The 24,096-nt window shown below is 39.2% G+C and overlaps 2 protein-coding genes across 8 annotated transcripts in view; one reads left to right on the top strand and one right to left on the bottom strand.

The window, feature by feature from the left end:
- Positions 1-16,514, top strand: part of LOC141758058 (MAGUK p55 subfamily member 3-like) — a 25,137-nt gene extending 8,623 nt beyond the window's left edge. Inside the window, exons 2-20 of one of the 6 annotated variants that reach the window (XR_012591810.1) lie at positions 1,828-1,990; positions 2,960-3,078; positions 3,368-3,445; positions 3,610-3,690; positions 4,146-4,283; positions 6,466-6,547; positions 6,960-7,045; positions 7,167-7,241; positions 7,630-7,826; positions 7,959-8,023; positions 8,614-8,631; positions 8,901-8,942; positions 11,899-11,964; positions 12,147-12,305; positions 12,537-12,617; positions 13,278-13,367; positions 13,461-13,569; positions 14,780-14,899; positions 15,807-16,514. Coding sequence is in view for 2 of the 6 variants with exons in the window: in XM_074619132.1 (XP_074475233.1) it covers positions 1,954-1,990; positions 2,960-3,078; positions 3,368-3,445; positions 3,610-3,690; positions 4,146-4,283; positions 6,466-6,547; positions 6,960-7,045; positions 7,167-7,241; positions 7,630-7,826; positions 7,959-8,023; positions 8,614-8,631; positions 8,901-8,942; positions 11,899-11,964; positions 12,147-12,305; positions 12,537-12,617; positions 13,278-13,371; positions 13,461-13,569; positions 14,780-14,899; positions 15,807-15,995 (1,836 nt within the window). In the remaining 4 variants the exon portion in view is untranslated. Of the gene's footprint in view, positions 1-1,827; positions 1,991-2,959; positions 3,079-3,367; positions 3,446-3,609; positions 3,691-4,145; positions 4,284-6,465; positions 6,548-6,959; positions 7,046-7,166; positions 7,242-7,629; positions 7,827-7,958; positions 8,024-8,613; positions 8,632-8,900; positions 8,943-11,898; positions 11,965-12,146; positions 12,306-12,536; positions 12,618-13,277; positions 13,372-13,460; positions 13,570-14,544; positions 14,900-15,806 lie in introns of all 6 variants that reach the window. The other 5 variants (XR_012591807.1, XR_012591808.1, XM_074619132.1 and 2 more) reach the window with 5 other exon arrangements.
- Positions 16,496-24,096, bottom strand: psmc5 (proteasome 26S subunit, ATPase 5). 2 transcript variants are annotated; one of them, XM_074619136.1, is made up of 12 exons: positions 24,049-24,096; positions 21,956-22,027; positions 21,785-21,854; positions 21,561-21,658; positions 21,414-21,470; positions 20,942-21,172; positions 20,109-20,235; positions 19,814-20,004; positions 18,285-18,383; positions 18,088-18,198; positions 17,917-18,003; positions 16,496-16,655 (listed from the first exon to the last, which is right to left on the bottom strand). In XM_074619136.1, the coding sequence occupies exons 1-12, from the start codon at positions 24,070-24,072 to the stop codon at positions 16,602-16,604; spliced, it is 1,221 nt and encodes a 406-aa protein (XP_074475237.1). In that variant the 5' UTR covers positions 24,073-24,096; the 3' UTR covers positions 16,496-16,601. The 2 variants fall into 2 exon arrangements, with proteins under 2 accessions (XP_074475237.1, XP_074475236.1); XM_074619135.1 differs by having other exon boundaries at positions 23,962-24,072.

Below are 24,096 nucleotides of genomic sequence, written 5' to 3'. Positions count from 1 at the left end.
TTATGATATGTTTATGTTCGTAATAATAATTGTGGGGGAGTAGCTTTGGATGGAGGCCTGAAGCGACGGGCTGTCAGTGTTGCAGACTTTGAGGACTTTTGGAGCTAGTCAGCAGCTAGTGCTTCTAGCTACTTTCATTGGAAAATAGTTGGCAACACTGGGCTTGTTTTTTCAGTTAGTTCATTTTTAAAAATCTAGTGTACTCTTGCTAGTTTCGCCCACCCTGCCTTTAAGTCAATATATTACCTATCTACCGTATTTATACTGTAATTGCACTATAGATTGTGGACATACATTTTTGCAAACTGGTTAGAGTAACATATATTTCCCTCCTGAGTTTAATATAGTTTGATCCTGTCTCATCTGAAACATGAATCGCTGATGAAAACTGTTGACAAATGTTATTTGTCAATTGATTATTCTCCGATCCTAATGGGGAAAAAAAACGCTGACATGGTTCCCATGAGTCCTTTTAAATCCTTGAAAGTTTGTAATTTGAAGAAAAGAAAATCAAGGCATTGAAAGTTTTTGAAAATAGACATGGGTGATTGAAAGTGCAAATCTCTTGCTCATCTTACACAATATATTGTTTTACTGTGCTGTGATAATTCTGTGTTATAACAGTAATTTATCTTGATCCGTGTCTCAAACTATGCTATGTTGGGTCCTTGAGTATGAGGGAATTGGGCCTGGAAAATCCTTGAATTTGATCTTTAAGAAGGTGTGGGAACCCTGCCCTGAACAAAATACATAATAGAAATTCAAATCTTCTACTGATACCAGATTGAAGCTGCATGCTTCACTGCACACAGTACCAAACTAGTGAAGTGAATAATATGACACAACCCAAACCTCAGTTAATTAATCTTATCTGTGAGATGATGGACATGTAAACACAGGGAGAGTCATCGGTACTGTAGGGTTGCCATGGTGACAAACAAGGTGAAGCATCCTATTGGACAAAAGTGTCCAGTGTGATCTTACTTCACTTTCCTCCAGTTTGACAGTCACACAGTTTGAAATGAGTGAATGCGTTATGCCTCAGTAATGAAAGCAGCCATTAATTATATTGAAACTTCAGCACAGTATTTGGTTGATTCGTCACTGTCGAAGCATGGCTGGCAGGTTTCCCTTTCAAAATGTGATTACATTCAGAAGTAATTTTAAATGAGAAAATATATGCTTTACTAAGTGAGTTCAAGGTACTGAAACATTTATATCACTCATCTGTGCTCTCCATTAGCAACACAAGAGGTCAGATATTTGCTTTTATAATCTGTTTGTAACAACAACTCTCAACTTTTGTTGCACCTACCAGCATGGAAATGATGATCTTTTTAAAATATCTGTATCTATTAGAACCATACTCTTGTTTTTTCAAGTCTGTAGTTTCAGATTAATATTTGTGAAGCGAAAAAATGAGGAGTTCTCAGAATAAAATCGCAATTGTGAGGAAAACCCTTACTTCTGAGAAGTCTTAGTTTAATCTGGGACTGTCCTGAATACCATTTTTTTGGGCTTCAAAGCTTCTGTGAGAAATATTCAAAAGTATTGGAAGCTTCACAGAGCTTGTTCTTCTGTCTGTCTGTCTCCATCTCCCCCGTTTCAGTGCCCGGGACGCTGCCGCACTACTGTACAGACATTATTATCATTACATACTTGAATACAAAAATTTAAAAACGAAGCATTCGAATAGTGATTTGTAGGTCGATTACCATGGCAATTGTCGAAGCTTCGAAGCATTCGTGGTCAGCCCTAGTTTAATCCCCCTTTTTAAAAATGCAGATTTAAGAGTCACATTGTGTTTTGTTTTTTTCCCATTCCCAGCTCCGTCTGTGATTTTTCACCTTGGCCGTACGTGAGGAACAGAAGGAGCCAGTGGACAGAGTTCACCGGCTTTGTTTTCCCTCCCTCCCAATTCTCCCCCTCTCTGCACCGTCCTGCCTCCTGTGAATGATTGAAGCCATGCCCATCGTGTCTGCAAGCACAGGTACAGCCAGACATATGCCCAGGCTACTTTTTAATGCTCTCTGATGCCATGTGTGTGTGTGTGTATATACTGTAGGGGTATAACTCCACGGTTCAGTTCATATCTAATTTTTTGTTGTTTTTTTAGGGTTCTGGGTGGCCCGCTGACCATTTTCTAATTCACAATAAAAACAAAAATGAATTCACAATAAGATTTTTTTTGTACTATGAATGTAAACAAGGTGCCAGAGTGCATAAAAAAGTGACACGAGACCATGGACGTTTTTGTTGCAGTCTCTTTTTGCAACCAGAGTTGTCGCTCCTGCTGGCTATTAGAAAGAATACAAGTTTAATGCACGTCAGCATTACAAGTGTAAAAACAAGCTTAAAGAAGCTTTCTGTGAATTTACCACGTGTTCACATGACATCTTAGACTTCGCTTGGTAGCTCAGGACACATGCTAGTCATATTTGGATCAACCCAAACAGTAAATGGTCTTCAAACAACCTACAATAAATGTTAGTAGATGGTTAGTTTCACTATAATCTTGGTAGAAAGGAGGGTAATTTTAGAGAAATGAATTAAGCCAAATAGTTTCTGCTGCAAAGAGGGAATGTTTTGGATTTCAGGAAGGCTTTGGGCCTTGGGGACTTGAATCTGAGTGAAGACAATCTGATATCATGGTTTTGCTTTAATGAAACTGTAGCAAAACAGATCTAAGATTCCTGATCTAAGTGTATTTGGTTTTTGATCCCTACATTACATTATGATCCCTAAAGAAGATAGAAAATGCATGCAATATGTTCAAACAGATTTGAAAAAAATTTAATGACACAATTCTTTTAATTTATTTCTGTAATGATGATGCATTTCTAATGATAGGAAAGCTTCTATTCTCAGTATCAACATTTTTTTTTTTTATAGTTCAAGATAGAAAATGGGTGTTTGAATGGGTGATGAATACATAACTCCTGTTTTTTATGATTCATAGGGCTACATGAGACTCTGGCCCTGCTCACCTCTCAGCTCCACCCTGATGCCAACCATAAAGAGGACCTGGTCTTCCTCAAAGACGTTTTCAGTGAGAAAAGCCTCGGTTATCTCATGAAGGTACAGCAGACACGTCTGAGTAGAAGTGACTTTTTGATATTCATGTTTGACAAAGGGACATCTAGTCATGTACTGCATTACTTTGCATTAAAAACAATTCTTAGAGGGAAACCACAACTTACTTATGCTTATGTCTGTCTAGATATATATAATGGTAAAAATTCCAGATTTTTTCTTCACCTTAATTAAATCAGCTGATTCTTGGAAACCATCCACCAAATGTAAATAAGTCACTCTTTGTGTGTGTTTGTGTATATTTGTGTGTCTTTTCATGTGTTGTACATCCCAGATCCATGACAAACTGAAGCAGTATGAGAAACACAGCCCGACTCCAGTTCTACACAGCGCCACCTGTCTGGCAGAGGATGTAGGTGCAATTTTGTCTTCGATATTTCAAAGCCAAACTAAAGCAAAATATTGTAATTAAATACCAAGTAAACATTTATTGTAATCCAACAAAGGCAGTTTTCTAAAGTAAATGTATTTCACAAGGAGATTTTATTATTTCAAGCACTGATTTTCTTTCTTCAGCTGGCAGAAGAGCTTCAGAACGGGCCGCTGGAGGACGACGAGAGAGAACTGCTTCTCCTGCTGAGCACTCCTCACCTCAAGGTACACATATTTGTGTCTTTCCTCACACATACACAACCAAAAATAAAAGCTTGACAGTGTCTCTATCCTCTTGACATCCTCTGAGGTTTGATCTCTTTAATGACTCTGCTTCTCGGTGCTTTCACCCTGAGCTGCTCTGATTTGATTTTCTCCTAAGTTGATCATCTTTTACATAACACCAGCGTCAGAGCTGTCTGTACCCCTAGACACAGACAAGACAGCCTAATTACTCTTATCAAGTGATCATGTTCAATTTATTGGCTTTCTGAGGAGCGGGAAGGGATGACGGCTGTGAAACCTGAATGCACATTTGCAAAAGCAGCTAGTGAAGGAGATGGTATTCTTCCTTTTTCTTTTCTTTTCTTCCTGACTTTTTTTCTTTGGTGTATTATTTCCTTTGTCGTTCAGGCCGTTAAATCCATCTGTGCATTTATATGTGTATCTTTTTCGTAAAGGCGGTGCTGTCAGCCCACGACACAGTGGCCCAAAAGAACTTTGACCCGGTGCTGCCGCCACTGCCGGAGGATCTGGACGACGACCTGGAGGAAGAGTCGGTCAAGATCGTCCGCCTGGTGAAGAACAAAGAGCCCCTGGTGAGTGCCGCCTCACATCTGAGGACATGACAAAATAAGAGCTTCTTTTCCTTTCCTCAAAAGCTATTATTCTTGTGCCCTCAAGTGGGGCTTTAAAAACTCCATTTACTTTAATGGAGCAGCTTTGAGGCTTTAGAGAGCCCCAGGGTGTGACTCTGTGTCTCTGTGAGATGCTATAAAAAAAATCCATTCTCAAGGAAATCCCTCAAGCAAAGGACAAAAAATAGATTTGTGATTGGTGTTAACTTTCCAGAAACACCTGCTGAAGTGACACCGGTTTTGCTGCAACAAGCATACATCAGAGCTGAATATCTGCTTATTAAAACCCAGTCCAGTTAAATCACAGAACATTAGCTTTGGAAGTTTAATGGCATGTTACATCATGTGGAGATAAAATATTGTCCAACCCACATTATATGTGTGATGGATAGGCAGAAAGGAATAGTATGACATTTTGGGAAATACTCTAAGCACACTAAGCTAACCATATCCTGCTGGCTGTAGCTTCATATTGAGCGTACAGACATCTCATCTAACTCACATCAAAAACTCTAAATGTTATTCTATTCCATTGAACTTCTAATGAATTACTTTAAGTGTACCATGTAAAAATCTCTGGGCCGAAAATTGATAGAGCTGTAACCCAGGCTGTATTTGAAACCACCTACTACCATACTACTGACAAACGCAGTATGCAGTGTACAGTACATACTGTACTTACTACGTTCCTCAGTAGTATGCAGTATGAAACGGTTAAAGTGATTTATTTTGCAGTATGCTAGGCCAGGCTTTAGCCTTTTAAAGAAAGCTCTTAAATCACTGGACAAAAAAATAACTTGTCTTGTACACTATTGCAATATTATCGAAAAATACAAGTTTTTATTTTGTGACCAGTGTTTATTTACTTTATAAGATACTGCAGGTTTAGCCCCACCACCCTTTTAAACAATTTAATCTAACAGCTCATGGTGAAGAAAGACAAACAGGATCATCAACGAGGGGAGACATTGATCCACAACATTTACTCAAACTGCTTTTTCAGTTACAGCAACAAACAGTGGAATGATATCCTCACAAATATTAGAGTAATGTTAGAAAGGGTCATGTTGTCTCAGCAGGTATCTCTTGGCTGGTCCGAGGCTGCTCTTTCCCTCGTCACTCTGCTGCTCTGTAGCCGGTCTGTGAGCGTGACTGGTCAACTCTCGAGGAAGCTACGCCCGCGGGCAATTGTAGAGCCTTACAGCTCCAAAAAGGCAGATAAACACAGGTTCCCGTTAATTTTATAATGGAGATTTGTTGTTGTGATATTTAAACAAACCATCCGTCAACAAGGAAATAAAAGTGAGGAGACCGGTCTCTTGAGAGAGCTCCAGCCAGCTCATAGCGGTCTGTGAGCGTGACTGTCAAGCTGGCGAGGTAACGACCTCGACAGGCGCTACTTCTAAACTATTCTAAATGTTCAATTTGCAATCTAATATCGTAAAAACTGCCAATATTCAAAATCTACACAGTTGATTTCTCGCCTCAAAAAAATTCTGAAGTGAATTTAGTGATGAAATTGTGACGAAAAATGTAACAAACGTGCCGTTTTTGGCTGCTGTTGTTGTAACCGTAGCCTGTAGCAGTCCAGCGCTTTGCATTGTGGGACACAGTAGGCGAGGTAGACTGGTCCGATGCATACTGGAGATTTTTTACGAATCAATATGACATCCAGGTATTTTTGGCATACTGTAAATTTTGCTTTTGTTTGCATACTGCATACTACATTTTGGCCAAATCAGTTCGTACTACTAGTATAGTATGCGGTTTCGAATACAGCCCCAGGGTAAGAAAACTCTGGTGAAAAGTAAGGAAGTGGATTGCAAAACCTCTATGTATAATCTATTCTCTATGATACGGTATACACATGATTACTAGCATATCAAGAGCATGAAACAACCATCTTTTGTCAGTGTAGCCAACAGAGCTAAAGCACAAAGAGGGAGGTGATCTTGGTGATCAAATATCAAAATCTCCAGTCACACTGACTTTTGGCATTTACTCTAACACGTTATTGATCTTTCCAGCAAAACTGCACATGGGTAGCTTTTGCCCGTCTACCAGAGGATCAGCTTCAGTGAACTGAAGATGAGATACAGTGTGTGTTTGGAAATCTGATTCATCGTTGCGTCTTTTCCACCAGGGAGCAACCATCCGGAGAGATGAGGCGACAGGAGCTGTAATCGTGGCCAGAATCATGAGGGGAGGAGCAGCTGACCGCAGTGGTGAGACAAACAGTGTTCACACAGCATATATCACAATGCAAATGTCAGTTGTATTCTTTAATTTCTCTAAAAAAAAACTAAAAAAACTTCCTACCCAACAGGACTTCCTTATCTCTACTGATATACAGAGAAGTGAGATTACGTTGCGTAACCATGAACTGTCAACAGAGATCAAATCCTTGAGATTAGTGCCACAAGATTGCATATTTTGAGATTACAAACAAGGGTTGCTCCTGGCTGTTGCCATGGAGATGTTATCGACTTCATGCCAACGGAAAATTTTCTTTTTTTTGTTCATATCTGAGCCTCAAAAACTACACATACATACTGTGGGATTCTCTGTGTTGTATTTTGCTTGGCTAGTAGACTTGTTTTCAGTAGACTTGTTTTGTGTGTGTGTTTGTGTTTCCAGGTCTGGTGCACGTAGGGGACGAGCTTCGAGAGGTCAATGGAAACCTGATAACCCACAAAAGGCCGGATGAAATTAGTCAGATTCTGGTAAAGAAAAGAAAAAAAAAAAGCTTTTTGTCATATTGCATCATACTAGATCAGAAACTGTTATTATTCACTGCTGATTACTGCGGATACATGATGATGATGTTCTGATGTGTTTAATCAGTCCCAGTCACAAGGCTCCATCACACTGAAAATCATTCCAGCTGTTGTAGAAGAAGACAAACTGAAGGAAAGCAGGGTGAGGACTCCTTTGTCTGCAACATTCAACCTAAACATACAAGCAGTTTGCTTCAGAAAGACTCAACCACCCGTTACTCCTCCACTAAAAACTGGTGCTTGATGTTTTTAAAAATTTTCCAAATGAAAACTAGACATAGTCACGTAGATGGCGTAGATGTAGATTTGTTTAATCAAACAAAAAATCGAAGACTTCCTGAAGAGTCAAGCTGGCTGTTTTCCCCTGTTTCCAGTCTTTGTGCTAAGCTAAGCTTCTGGCTCTAGCTTTATATTTATATAAGACAGTGGTATTGATGTTCTCATCTAATGATATATTAGCATATGTCCAAAAATATCAAACTATTCCTTTAAAGTTGCCATTGCTAACAGGATATTCCTGCTCTTAAAAGGTCTACCTTCGGGCCTTGTTTGACTACACGCCCTACGAGGACAAGGCCACGCCATGCCAGGAGGCGGGACTTCCTTTTAAGAGGGGGGACATTCTTCAGGTTGTTAGCCAGGAGGACGCCACTTGGTGGCAGGCCAAGAGGATGGGTGACTGTAACCTGCGCGCTGCTCTCATCCCCTCTACACAGTTCCAGGAAAGGTAGTCGGCATCATCTCTGCTGTCAAATAAAAGACTGTTTTAAAGCCACTATGTGTAGGATTTGAAAATATCTGACTAGGTTGCCTTTTTCAGATCAGTGATAAATCTTTCCTCTATTTTTTTTCTTTCCAGGCGCCTGAGATACAGGATGAAGATGGGTTCCTTCCCTGCCCTTACGTCCCCCAAAGTTCCTACATGTAAGTCTATTTCACTTCTGCAAATCAAAAATTGTCCTCCATAACCGAGAGTGTAACCATAAACGTACAAGAAGTTTAGATCTACAGATACAGCTTGTATTGCAGGTCAAAACTAATCTAGCCAAGGGGATACAGAAAGAGAGATTATGAAAATAGAACAGGGGATCTGACGTTAATCTCTCTCTAAAAAAACAAAACGTAATCCATTGTTTCATTTCTTAATCCAATTTAAAAGTCAAATGAAACAACGTGGTTAGAAAAACAACTGCTGGTTGTTAAGGCACTTCTTTTCCTGTTTGTAATCTCTATGCATAAAAGAAACTCCCTAACTCTGGATGTATTAGATATTTTGCAGTATAAAAATGTGTTCGGAAATGTGTTGCTCTTTTCGAACTGAATGTAAAAATTATTAACAAATATATTCAAAGGACATAGGAGTAGTAGATAAGCAGATTTGCAAGACAAAAAAAGCTTTAAGATCACAATATACACTTGGAGCAGAGCAGTGGTAATATCACAGTATTAGCCGTTGTAATATTCTGCCACTCTATAGTGATGCTTTGTGTTATTCCTTGCATTGCTAACCTCAGATGATCGTGGTGAGAGAGGTACGTGGACAATCCCTCATGTTAGAAAACAGCACCCATCCCTGCATTCACTACATCTTATCATGGTCTAAATGAAATTCTATCAGCAACAACACAATTTATGCTGCACTTTTTCCTCCACAATTTAACCCTTTTTTACCTTTACAGTTGCCTTTATACATCTAGTTACTGCACTTTAACCTGGTGTGATCTGACATTTAAGTACCCTCAACATCAACCTCTCCTCCCTCCTCTTACCCCGTCTTCTCTTCCTGCATGCCATCCTGCAGAAGACTGTGACACTGAGGGTGCTCTGAATGGAAAAGACATAGGTGAGGAGGCACGATCAATGACTTTATTCTAATCACTGCAACATCACATTTCTGCTTAATCTGTGTGCAAGTCCATCCCTTCCTTTTAAAAGAGGGGTTCTCAAAGTTTTGATGAATCTGTGCCATTTGAGGGAGCCAGCGTATGATTGAGGGCCGCACAGGAAAAGTGTGCACGTAAAACAAAATATCTTTTCCATCTCACTTCTACATTAAACTGCAGAGTTGTCCACCAAAATTGCTAACTGTAGCTAACAGCACTAGCATTGGTGACGGAACGTAATTCCTGCATCACTCGTGAAGTGCCGCTAGTTGCCATGCAACCAGTAGTTCTACAAGCGCTCATTCCGAACCTGACAGACGTTTGTTATAAGGTACTGAAAGTATTTAAATGGCTCGCGGATGATTGAAATATTATGCATGCACGTCATGTCATGTTCAGGGGGCCGCACAATCTGGACCACACTTTGAAAAGCTATAGACTATACTATGACATTTTTTATGACATTTTGGCATTGCCATAATATTAGGAATGTAAATCGATTAAAATATTCAATCGCAATTAATCGCATGATTGTTCATAGTTATTCGCAATTAATCGCACATTTCTTATCTGTTCAAAATGTACTTTAAAATGAGAATTGTCAAGTATTTAATACCCTTATCAACATGGGAGTGGTCAAATTTGCTTGCTTTATGCAAATGTATGTATATATTTATTATTATTGGAAATCAATTAACAACACAAAACAATGACAAATATTGTCCAGTACTGCATTTAGCAAAAAAATGTGCTCAAACTCAAACCCAACAGGCAACAACAGCTGTCAGTGTGTCAGTGTGGTGACTTGACTATGACTTCCCCCAAACTGCATGTGATTATCATAAAGTGGGCATGAATGTAAAGGGGAGACTCGTGGGTACCCATAGAACCCATTTTCATTCACATATATACTGGAAAAACAAAGTTCGGAAACTTGTGTTTGGTCGATTATTTCTCTGTTGTTACAATGCTAATGGTCATTGTATTTTACATCGTTGGAAAGCCTGTTTATTTACCTTTGCAATGATGTCCAAGGATCTAGGTATTAAATACTGTCTAAGGATCATGCATTTGTGGGATGAGCAGCACAGCTGATTATGTGGGTAGCGCCCAAGAAAAATTTGCCAAAATGCTCTGCTGAAAAATGTCATCAAAAGTCACGGTATAATATGTCACAAAAAGTCATGGTATAGTATGTCGTTAAAATGTCAGAAAAAAATCCTAGTATATTATGCCATAGAAAAGTCATAAAAGTCATAATATAAAAGTCGTAGTATAGTATGTCATAAAAACACCTCTAGAAAGCATCTAGAAAGCTATTCAATGAATGATTTTTTCCCTCCACTCCTGACCTGATCTACTGATGTCTTCACATCAGTTAGCATCTCACCAGTCTGTTCATTAGGCTTCCTGGCTGCTCTTATTGGCTTAATGTGACTTAATGTGCTTCCGTGGATTTGTTGTGCCTGAAAACATCACCCCAGCCATTTTGACCTGGACCTTATTTTCACATCTTATTACATCATCTGAAATCTTACACAGAGCTTCTCTCCAGATATACAAACAAGAAATGAATACTGTGTATCAGATTGTACAAGTAAATTATAAATATGTTAATATGTTCCTTCATTACTTTTTTAATATTTTCACTCATTACATAGTATGTAGTATAACATTGATATTTAAGAGTTTAAAACATGTGTAATGATGTATTAATCATTAATTCATAGTCACGTTAGCGATATGGCTCTAGGGATGGCAATGTCAGTCCAGACTGAAATATCTCAACAACTACGTTATGCCATCATATTTATTACAGACATTTTTTTGTCCCCAGAAGATGCAGCCTAATGACTTTAGTGATCCTTTGACTTTTCCTCCAGTGCCACCAAGAACGATATATGTGGTTTTGAGTGAAATGTCTCAACAACTATTGGATGGATTACCATCAAATTTGGAGTACACGTTCATATTCCCCTTTAGGATGAATTGTAATGACTTTAGTGATCCCTTAACTTTTTCTTTAGTGCCATCATTAACTCAAAATGTCATACTTCAACATGCTAACAAGATGATAACCATGTTAAAATGGCATGGTTAACATCATTGTTGTGAGCATGCTGACTTTGGCATTTAGCTCAAAGCACTATTGTGCACAGAGCCACATAGTCTTGTTTAAGCAGTGGCTTCATTACTTTCTTAGTTAAACTTATTTATTACACGTCTGTGTTGAATACTCGATTCTGATTGGTCAATCACGGCGTTCTACGGTCTGTTATTTCTTTATAGCAGACCGTTGCTATGTATAGCAGACCGTTGCTATGGGCGCAGTTCTGATGTCGGACTCTGGCGGACCGTTTTTGTGTCAAATTATTGATTTCTTAAGTAAGTAGCCATGTAATAAGCGGGATAATGTACAGCTAGCCGGTCATTGTTGTGAAAGAAACGATGAGAGGCTTACTTTACATTATCCCTTACTTAAAGAATCGCTTATTACTTAATAAGCAGCACTAACAAGCAAGTAGCTCCACACTGACACAATTGTGATTAGTTTGATGGATAATGATGTGGAAACTGTAGAGGTTAAAAATAGCTGGACTTCTGCTTTAAGAGTCACTGATGTCAGGATTGATGAGTGGCAGTGTGTTTGTTGTGTGGGTGTATTTTCTTGCCCTCGCTTTGGATTAAGAAGCTCAGCACTTTATGTGTTTGAACTTGTTTATCTGGCGGCAACCAAGCTTCTCACAGTGTCTCTGTGGCACCTCATTTATCTCACTGTGCTTACCTCCCGCTACACGCTAAAGGTGCTTTGTTTGTGTTTGGTGAAGAGGTAGACGCAGCATGCATGGCTTCCAAGCTTCTATTCTGTTGTGGGGTTTTAAGCTGGTTGAATAAATGGTCTAATACGAGCTGTAGTTTCTCCCAAGAGTAAAGCTTCCCCTGCCTTCTGTGGCCATGCTCTCTCATGGGATTTTTACTCAGGTACTCTTACTGATTTCTAACGGTGTCTGTGTTGTGTGATGTGTGGCACAGGATTTGAATTTTAATCAGAGCGAGAAATGATTGAAAACTGATTTGAAATTGATGGAATTTTCTGTTTGCTGTTTATTAAACCATTAACTTAAAATGTCAAAGTTTAAATTTTTGCATTTCCTTGACCACAGCCGGCCTGCGCAGAAGCTTCCGCCTCAGGAAAGATCGGCAGGGTTCACCAGGAGAACCCCAAACTCCAGACGCCAATCACACAGAGTTCCTGATTTACGAAGAAGTAACACAATATCTGCCCCGCCCTGGTGAAAGGCCCCGTCTTATAGTACTGATAGGTAAGTTCACTGTGGGGTTTGGTGACATTGAAGAAACTATGGTATGCTGCCGTTCATTTTAGATCTAAATATAAGTCTCCTAAGTAAGACCTTTACAGTGTTTTTCACGTGTGGCAGAACCACAATGTACAGAGTAGAATCAGGTGTTTATCTGAGAGGTATTTTTCCTGAGCACATGATTGTGTTTCACTGTCTATTCAGTTATTTATTCTGTTTTGTATGTGGTCACAGGTTCCCTGGGAGCTCGGATCACTGAGCTCAAACAGAAGGTGATCGCTGAAAATCCTCAACGTTTTGGTTTGGCGGTGCCTCGTAAGTCTTTTAATATTTCCTTTTTTAAATGCAAGCATCTTAACCACAGAGTACCGCTTAGTAGCTGTAATCTAGGATTTAAATAAACTTAATCCACTTTTGCAGACATTGTCATCCTCTGGATGGTTTTATGCAAAACTACACCAAAACTAATTAGCTACAGTGAGAGAGGGATTACATGTTGTTATTAGTGCAAGCAGCTTATGAGTAAAAGTTTAATACTATGTGCTGTTTTGGAGTAGACCGTGTGACAAACACTCATGCTCAACTCTGGTGCTTGATGCATATGGTTACACTCCATACACAGGCTCTCACTCATATGTACTAAAAAGGTAAGAATTTATAATAAGGGTACAAATCACAAACTTAAATAATGCAGGATGTATCATGGATTCCTGTTGCGCACTATTAAACTCGTAGTGACTTGATATTTTTTTATGTGACTAATTAAGTTACTTGATACATTAATTTATATGCCATTAAATTACATAGATGTAAAAAATCAACCTTGTGTATGGCATGATCTTTTCCGACTACCAATTAGATAAAAAAAAAAGAGATTGGTATCTCAATGAGAATATGTTCAGCTTGAAACATACAATGGTTCAGTTATCTTCATCTTCTCACCCCGTCTTCCTGCTGGCTGTGTTTGACCTGAAGACACCACTCGAGCCAGGAGATGTAATGAGAGAGAAGGAGTCGAGTACCACTTCATCGCCAAAGCAGCTTTTGATGCCGACATCCAGAATGGCAAGTGAGTATTGGACACTGGATGCTATGTCTTGTGAGCCAAATGAGAGTGGTTTATATAATTAAACTCATAATGGTGCTGTGTTTCTGCAGATTTATTGAAAACGGGGAGTATAAAGAGAATCTGTACGGCACCAGTTTGGAGTCCATTCACGGGATTTTGGATCAAAACAAGCTCTGTCTGGTGGATGTGCAACCAGAGGTTAGTATCTAAACTGACACGCAGCACTGCCAACCAAACACATTTCAGATTACAACTGCATTACCTAGCAAGTACTTGTTCTGTTAATTTAATACATGTGAAGACAAAGGCTCAGATATAATATTACGATGTAGAAGATGAGGATTTAAAACCAGTGACATACAAAAATGAAATGTCTTATCTGTCTAGATTGTCACCTACACTATTTATCACACTGAGATTAATGCAATTAATTTTATTTGTCTCAATTAAGTCCACGACAGTTCACGCAGACTGTAGCAGAAAGGATTTTAATTAGATTTGTGATGGTAAAAATTGGAATATAGATTCTTCTGTTCTGCACATTTAAAGCATGACTACATCTGGATTTAGACAACAATCCAGAGTTCACTGTGAACCCAAGAGTGCTTTTAGACTCAAGTAACAAGTTTTATTGGCTTTTATGTCCCCTGATTTTTCTTCCCCACTTGTGGTTCTTTTGTTAGGTTGAGGGTATTTAATGTTTATGTATTGACCAAGTCTAGAGAATCAAACTTTTAGATTTTTTTTAAATTGCCATAGTCAGTGTATTACCTACAGTAGATGACGGTCGGCATGTCCCTAGTTTGGAGAAACAGACAGGAGTTACTGCACAGAAGCAAATCAATGTCCTGCTGGGGACGGGGCCGGCGGCAAAACGTATTTTAGCCACCTAAAAAACAACAAATCAATATCTGTTTAAGTATACGCTATATTTAGAGTATTTTCCAATTGGGAATTGAACTGAAACTTCTCTGTACTGTTTTTGTCAATGGAGTCAGGTGGCTTTGAAGAGAGCATAGATAAGTTTCAGTTCAGTTCCCCGTTGAAAAGGGCTCTTATGTCAAGATAAAGCACTGAAAATATTCTAAATATAGCATACACTAACGTTTATCGATTTTTTTAGGTGAGCCTTTTTTAGGCTAAATACGTTTTACTACTGCCCCCCGTCCACAGCACTACGTTGTTTTGCTCCCGTGCGGTAACTCTTTCTCCAAACTGGGGGCCTGCCGACAGTCATCTACCTACAGTAGAAATGAATATCACCATATCTAACTATGGATAAGTACCTCATACAATTCTACTTCAAAACACCCAAACTATCCATTTAATCTACAGTATAACGTAAAAGTGGTAAAATCCTTGTCTTTTGTGACGTACCATATATGCTTTGTTTTTCCCCCACATTCAGGCCCTGAAGACTCTACGTACTGCTGAGTTCAAACCATATGTCATCTTTGTAAGGCCTCGCATCTATGACGGTCAACGGAAACCACTCGGCTCCTCTTCCTCACTCAGCTCAGGGATCACAGTGAGTTACATGAAACAATGCTTTATATCTGACAAAAGGGACCACTTCATCATAAAAGTCCACGGCCCTGTTTAGACCTGGTATTAACATCACAAGTGGACAGCTCCAAGTACAGGTGTGAATGCACTCAATATGCATTGAGATCCGACCGCTCAGACCACATTCAGAGGTGGTCTGAGCCACATATGGCCACATTCTTTCAGCAGTGTGTACGCGAATGTGGCCCAGGACACACTGACGTCCCGCTGCGCTCCTCGTGTGAATAGACGGGCGGACGCGAGCGCTTGTTTGCCTCGCAGCATAAAAACTTCTGTGCTTTACTGTATTCTGTTGGTACATTTATTAAAATATATCTTATCTACATATCTACAGACTAGGCACTTACAGTGCATTATTATCATACTGTGAGTTTTTGTTCCGGTGCTTTGCACTGAGCTGACACCCGCCCGCTCGCTCTCTGAAGCTCTGTACCTGCTGTTGCCTGCCCCAGGGACCGCCGATACAATAACCTTATGTTTTGATGTTAATAAAATGTACCGGAATTCACAAATATGTAGGATATTACTACTCGCATACATGTGATATTACGTCACAATATCGGCTATATTACCCACGTGTTTACTACATGTTAATTTGCATATAGAGCGGGGAAGTGATACCTGATCAGAAGTGGTCACTCGACGCATGTGGAGACGCATTCTAATGCCAGGTTTGAACAGACATACTTAGAGCTGTCCACTTGTGATCCAATCACTCAGGACTCATGTTAATACCAGGTCTGAATAGGGCCTAGATGCAGCCTTTTCTGTTCACCACCTAATGGTGATTAACATTCTGCAGGCTTTGCACAGATAACTGTAAATCAAAGAAAATGTATACCAGTGTTCTCCTTCCTTATGCTGACTAGGAGGACGACCTACAGGACATGAAACAGTCAGCTGAGCAGATGGACGAGTGCTACGGCCCTTGGGTGGACTACGTCTTGGTGAAGGAGGACCCAGTCAGTGCCTTAGCTGAGCTCCAGGTCGTACTGGAGAGGGTGCAGATGGAGCGTCAGTGGGTGCCTGTGTCCTGGGTGAGGAGCAAGCCTGATTGACTGGCTCAAGTTCGATCAGTGGACCTCAGCGTGTGGAGGACAGGTTAAACTGCGGGAAGCCTCTGGGTGTTGGAGTAATCATGTTCACTGCCATACTAACCGTTCCACACATACAGGTTTGTAATAGTTGGCCAAGTCACTGTCTGAACATCAAGCAAGCCTTTCTGTTTTATATTCTTCTGTGTAAAATGGGAGTAGAGCAGCTAACAGGTTGGTAGTACACGCATGTAGGAACTAGGTTCCTAATTCAAGCTGTAGTTGAAGATCTGCACTCAGTATGATCAATTATATAAGATGTCTACTGTAATAGCAGCTATAATGTGAAGTGCCATATCGAGCATTTACAAAATGTAATAACGCTGCAGATCATCTTCTCATGCTGGAGACTGTACTTATGTAACTGTTACCTGACTTGGCTTTGACAAAAGTCTGTATTAATTAAGAGAAACGTGTTGAATCCATCTGTTGGCACAAAGAAATAAAACCCAACCACCATCCAGTATTTGGGGAAACCATTTACTCTAGAATGACAATTATAAACCAAACCATAAACAAAAGGAAAATATACATATGTGTTTGCATTGTGTGCAAGAATACACAAGGCCTTTACTTCCACAGCTTCTTGATCGACATGTTCTTCTCGCTGTCTTTCTGCATCACCTGGTGAAGAGAACAAGGGAACAGTCTTAACAGAGAGGCACCAGTAGAAACATTCATTATTAAAGTACACAAATTAATGCTGCAGTCTGTAACTTTGAGCATATATTAGTTATTTTTTATAAAACTGTATTTTGACAGTGGTGCATGAGACCGATTTGTGAAAAAAAATCATGTCCCTCTGCTTCCTCCTGGTGGCATTTGCAAGATTCCACTGAGCCCGAACAAAAACAACCAATCAGAGCCGAACAGCCTCTACAGCATCTGTCAATCACTGCTTGTGAACTCCGATCAAATATGAATATAAACTCTGTTACTGAAATGCCTATTTCTCGCCTCAAATGTTTTCAGAAACACATTTTAGTGTACTACTTAGCTGTAAAATGAGAGTATGTGACCTGGCTGCCGTGTTGAAAACAGTCGAGCCGGAGCAAACTCCTTTGACAGTTTAACAAAATATTACTCTGAAAACATTTGAGGCGAGAAATACGCATTACAATAACAGAATCTTGATTCATGTTTGATTGGAGTTTGTGAGCCGTGATTGACAGCTGCTTAGAGACTCTACGGTTGTTTTCCATCAGTACTGTGAAATCTTGCAAATGTCATTCTCTACTTGCACAATGTAGTGTGACATATCCGTGCATTAAATTAACATTACATTAACCGAGGGACTGAGCAAATCTCTGCAGAGCTGAGAGTACTCCTCATAAACTTGATGGTGCTTTGGCTAACTTCGCTATTTAAAGACTTTAAAGAGGTGATTACCAAAATGATCAAAAAGGCTAAAAACACGACATACAATACTAACGGTAAATACTATTAACAATCTGTGGAAAGCAAAGTTATCTAAGGAAAAGCAATATAAGGTGATCACTGGAGGTGAACTTAACGTTACTGTACAGTACAGGAATTAAACAGACACGCAGTTTGTACAAGTAGAGAATTAGGAGCAAAGGGGGGGCACAGAGGAATGATTGTTTTCACAGATTATCTGTTTCATGCACTACTGTCAGGATATAGTGGCATTATATAAAAATAACTTTCATATTTGCTCAAAGTTACAGACTTCAGCTTTAAACTTAACATGAAAAATATGAGGTGAGGGATTAGCAAGGGGGATGTGAGGTGGACCTGCTTCATGTTTAAATATTTGAAGACAATGTAAGTAGGTGGATACAGAGCCAGTGGTGTGAAAAGGGCTATGAAAATACGCCAGATTTCTGAGAGAAGGTGCACTGTACAAGAGAATGGTTACACCAACCTTTGCCACAGCCATCTCAAAGTCCTCCTGGTTGACATGAACTCTCCTTTCTCTCAGAGCGTACATCCCGGCCTCTGTGCAAACACCCTAAAGATAAACACACACAAGAGAATTAAATAAAAGGCCTTCATTTACCACCCAACTGCTACCATTTATTGGACCAATTCTCACCTTGACTTCGGCACCAGAGGCTCCAGGCATCAGCTCTGCAATCTTCCTCAGATTAATGCCACGTGTCAGGTTCATCTTCCTGGAGTGGATCTTCAGGATGTCCAGACGAGCCTAATGGTGCAGAATTAAGATGTGCTCAAATACAAAATAAAACCCACAGTATGTATAAAGTTTGTGTATACTGTGCAAGTGACTACCTCTTCATTTGGAGGAGGGAACTCAATCTTCCTGTCGATCCTGCCTGGCCTGAGCAGAGCCGAATCCAGGATGTCAATACGGTTGGTGGCCATAATGACCTGAGAGAGAAAGTGAATTTTAGTCAAACTATAACAAAACAAATTGATGTAGTTATTAGTAGGGGTGTAACAATTAACCAATACATGTTGGGTACAGATGATGTCAACAGTCTAGTTTTTGGCCATTGTCAGTGGATGCAGTGAAATATTGGGACACCATGTCACTAATTCATAGTATTCCATCACATCATCAGTACAGATAAAAGACAACCAACAGTTGAAATAAAGGTTCTTATCATTAAATTACAACTATGGCTAATGAGCAATATTGGTATAGAAAATATATGACAGCCTGAGAATACTATGAATTAAGTTAAACTGAATCAGATTGGAGCCGAATCGTATCGTTACGAAGTAGTGCTATATCAAACCGTATTGAATCATTTTTATATCGTATTGGAGACCATGTATCGAGATATGTATTGAACCATCTTGAGAGGGAACGCTAGACACCCCTTGTTATTAGAGTATTTGGATAATTAAGTTGTATAAATAAATACTACTAATGCGTTTATACTAGGGATGCACCGATACTGACTCAATTAGCTGGAGCAGGTATTGGTGACAATGGGGCCGATCTATTCAATTCATTCCTATATGTATATAATACTATATACATTATATACTGTAATTTTAATTCCTGTTTAAGTTTTGTCCAATTTGTTGCTGCATTAACAAGTTTACAGTTGAGTTGTGATTCCTGTTCATTTTGTAGATTTTTTTTTACCACGTTGCTGATGTACGATTATTAATTTAATAATAAATAACAATTCAATAAATGTCTTTGGATTTATTTGTTGTTTTGTTTTACAAAGTTAAGAAAGCAATGTTTAAGTCAAGCCTGATGTTGCCTTACACATAAAAAATGATCCCAGTCACCTCACACAGTGAGGCATACAGCTTATTAATTAAACACTGGTATCGGATCAGTACTCGGTATCACGAGGGAAAAAGTCGGATTGGTGCATCCCTAGTTTATACTGTGCATTGAGAACAGTATATAAACATTTAATAAATGGTTTATAACACACTAATATGGCAGATTTAAGGTATTTCTAAGTGTTAATTGATATATTGGTCTACAACTTAAAACACCTACTGTGAAGCATCCATAACTGGATGCTATTATATGAAGAGATGAATGGCAATATAACAGTCGTAATAATATAAAATATGTCTTCATCGGATAAGTTAAACTGTTGAAAATACTGTACATAATAAACACTTTAAAATGTCCTTATATCTGTTTATAACTAGCAACGAAAGAAATACTTTAGCTGAGGGACCGGCTTGCCCTATGCGCACTATAAAACCACATTTACGCATGCATAATGATTTAAGTAACTATATAATGAAATACAGTCAGTATATGTGTGAAAAGTTGATCTGATCAAAAGACAAAAGGGAATTATTTCATGTGTGTGTGCTACCTTGATGTTCTTGGTGGCCTCGAAGCCGTCCAGCTGATTGAGCAGCTCCAGCATTGTCCTCTGTACCTCACTGTCACCACCTGAGCCGCCCTCCAGACGAGACGACCCGATGGAGTCGATCTCGTCCATGAAGATGATGGACGGAGCATGTTCTCTGGCCATGACGAACAGCTCACGCACCATACGGGCACCTGGCGCAAGAGAGGAAGAAATCATGATTATAAAACCAGACAGTTTTGAAAAATTAATCAAGAATGGAAATTAATTTGATAAAAGAAGAGACAGAAGAGCTCACCCTCTCCAATGAACTTCTGGACCAACTCAGAGCCGGACACCCTGATGAAGGTACAGTCAGTGTGGTGGGCCACAGCTCTGGCCAGCAGGGTCTTCCCTGTGCCTGGGGGACCATACAGCAGCACGCCCTGCACACATTCAAAGCACAACAGAAATCTGAACCGTCTGTACACTGACAGATACAACATATGACTAGAGCTGCAACAATTACTTGAATGTCAGAAAATTCTCCTGCAACTATTTGATCATCTATCAATAGTTTCAGTCACTTTTCAAGCAACAATGACAACAATCAGTATATTAATCCACATTGAAAATAATCATTTGTTGCAGCCCTACACTGTTGTCATGCAAGATCGTTGTATCTCCACGTAATCTAAATACAGTTGTTTTTTAGCTGGTTGACAACGTAGTTTGAACATTTTCCGAAGGGTTTTACGAGAACATATTCTCAACCCTTAAATAAACCTGCAACTATACAGAAATATTCAAATACATCTTTTTTAGAATAGACAAAAACTGCATGGTTTTGCCCAAAACTGCATGTGATTATCATAAAGTGGGCATGTCTGTAAAGGGGAGACTTGTGGGTAGCCATATAACCCATTTTAATTCACATATGTTGAGGTGAGAGGTCAAGGGACCCCTGTTCCAATGGTCCCTTAGGCTTTCTAGTTTCATATGATATCAGTACCTTCAGTCTAGCTCTAAAACTGAACCTGCTACAGTCTCTGAAAGTACAGTCACGGGTCTCAGAGGGTTAAGAATCAGTACAATGAAAAAAGCACTTGTACAGCTCTTGTGCAATCATCAGCTCTCTTGTCAATCACTCACCTTAGGCTGTGCAATGCCTAAAGCCTCAAACAGCTCTGGGTGCTTGACAGGCAGCTCAATCACTTCCTTGATCTCCTTGATCTGCTTATCCAGACCACCAATCATTTCATAGGTAGAGTCTGGCACCTTCTCCACCATCATAAGGGACACCAGAGGGTCCACCTTGTTGGGCAAGATCTTGTGCAGGGTATAGCTGTCGTTACGCAGAGCCACGCGGCAATTGGGAGTCACCTGATGCAGAAATGACAAAGGGATGATAGAATACTTCAGGTTTAATGTTTCCTGACATGAAATCCTCCTTTATCATAACAAATGACTGTAACAGGGAGCAAATGTGGCTCGATTGATTTGCTATTCAGTCTTGTTCTATGGTGGGTACAAGTGAAAGGCATAATACTTTGTTATTGTAAAGATACAGTGGGAAAACAATTCAAGTAACTAAAATTAAAATGACAATAACTATAATACTAACATCATTGATGTCAATGTTCTTGTCCACGTCCACGACAAATTTTCCTTCTGGATGCACCTGAAATGATGAGGACACATGTTAATTTAAACAGTCAACTCATACTCAAAATATAGTGTGGCAGAAAGTACATTCTAGTACACAGCATACCTTGACCAGCACTTTCTTTTTGTCCATGACCCTAACCACTTCCCCTACGTAGGACCCCTGCTCCTGTAGTAACTGCAGCTCCTCACGAAGGAGACGCACTGAGAGACAAAAAGCAGAAAGAAATTTAATTTTTTCACCCACAGGGAAAGTGTCCATACAGCTTTATGTGATAGAATGACATATTTCAAAATGCACTGATGTTGCAGTGATGAAGAATAGTGTACCTTTGGCATTGAGCTCATTTCTCTGTGCCTGCAGACGTCTGAGATTCTGGCTCTTGTCATTTACTGTCAACTGTTGAGAAAAACAGCGATTCAGGATTGACAGGCGAGCAGAAATTGTACAATGTAAGTCACATTAACGGCTGAAAGTTTGCAGATATAATATTTTCTTACCTGTAACTCTTCTATCTTAGATAAGTAGTACTGCCGAAGCCCTGAGCCACCTTTACTGTCCCCCATCTCCATCTGTAAAATGAAAATAATCAAACTTTAATTTAACTTCATTATTGATTTATCTGTTGAATATTATTTTCAGTTAATTGTTTGGTCTGTAAAATGTAAAACAAATAGTGAAAAATGTTCATCATTTTCAGAGTGCCAGTAATGTCTTCAAAAAAATTATGATTTGTCCAACAACAGTAGAAACCCTCAAGACATCCAATTTATAATAATATGAAACAACAAAAAGCAGCAAACCCTCACATTTGAGAAGCTAGAATCAGAGAATATACCAGAGTATTTACTTGATAAATGACAGTTGAAACAACTGAATGTCAAATAATAATGCCATATTACATGAAACCACACAAAATGCAATGAACACCTGGGAACACTGATTGGCAACTCATCAAGCCGAGTTCATGCTGCTAAAGTGTTGACTCAATTATGGCAAGGCAGCTTTATTTGTATAGCACATTTCAGCAACAGGGCAAATTAAAGTGCTTTACATAAACATTCAAGAACATTGTGACAAAGTGCAAAAGAACATTAAGACATAATTAAAACAGTTGTAAAAAACATTAAAGATTAGAAAATAAAAACAAGGCAAGCTAGGATAGAAGCTAAAATAGAGTATAACACACAAGAGTAAAAGCTCTAATGCAGTATAAGATCATTATCTAGTTTAATAAAGAGGCAGCAGCAAACAGGAACGTTTGAAGCTTTGATTTAAAAGAACTCAGAGTTGGAGTTGGTCCTGCAGGTTTCTGGGAGCTTGTTCCAGATATGTGGTGCATAAAAACTGAACGCTGCTTCTGCATGTTTAGTTTTGACTCTGGGGACACTAAGCAGACCTGATCCAGATGACGTGAGAGATCTGGATGCCTCATAACATAGAAGATCAGAAGTGTATTTTGGCCCTAAACCATGTAGTGCAAGGGTCTGCAACCTGTGGCTCTTTAGCTCCTCGACAGTGGAGTTTTTTTTTTTTTAATTAGTGGAAATGAATAACTGTTTTTCTGTTTACATTTTTATTCATCATTGTTGTAGGTCTATGGTACGACGGTATGACGGAGTATTAGGTTCACATTGAGGAAAATAAATCCGAGATTTTGATAATAAAGTCATAATATAACGAGGAAAGTCGCAATATTATGAGAATAAAGTCATAATATTAGTGTATATATGTATAGTAGTAGTAATTTCGCAAGTTATTTTCTTTTTTTCTTGTAAAGATAAGACTTTATTCTCGTAATATTATGACTATCTCGTAATATTATGACTTTATCTCGTAATATTATGACTTTATAACGTAATATTATGACTTTATTCTCGTAATCCCAGATTTCCTTTTCCTTCAAAGTGGCCCCTACCTCACTGCAAATGTTTTGCGGCTCCAAACAAATCTGTTTTTGTTGTTTTTGCCTTGAATATCTCTTTTGATAGTAAAGGTTGCTGACCCCTGATGTAGTGCTTTGTAAACCAGCAGGAGTTTTTTTCATAACGTTATCTCAAGACAGCAAAATACGGTCATCTATAACCAGTTTGTGCAACAATACAATAACAAAGTGGGCTACAATGTGGCGTTATGTGCTCTCTCTCTATACCGACCCCTCTATGTTAAATCTGCTGACTAACATTAGGCTAGCTAACGTTAGCTACCGTAGCTAACGCGCTGAGATATCGCGGTAGCTTCTCTAACGCTTCATCATCCTCAAACTATTAGTTGGTTACGTTAAACTATATTGAACAGTCGTTGTATATTGTAACAATGACGCTGCTATCAGTCATTCAGAGTGGCTATCTCAGAGCTAGCTGACAGTGAGCCTGAGCTAGCTGTTAGCTACAATGAGACAGCAAACCGGCAGACTAACATCTAATGTTGTGAATTAAGTGGTTATTTCATCTATGTACAGCAAAGTCACACAGCCATTCGTTCATTCACAACCGGTTTAACATACCTATTCGACTCACGGCGTGCTAGAAACGTTACTTTGACTATATATCAACAATTAAACCCAGAAAACGGCAGAAAAAAATACACCTACATGCTCAGCTCCGTCCACCTCCATCTTGGGTTTTTCTGCTTCCGCTTG

This window comes from Sebastes fasciatus, chromosome 20 (genome assembly GCF_043250625.1).
Source record: "Sebastes fasciatus isolate fSebFas1 chromosome 20, fSebFas1.pri, whole genome shotgun sequence".
NCBI classification, from domain to species: Eukaryota; Metazoa; Chordata; class Actinopteri; order Perciformes; family Sebastidae; genus Sebastes; species Sebastes fasciatus.
This window is presented reverse-complemented; position numbering and strand designations above follow the sequence as displayed.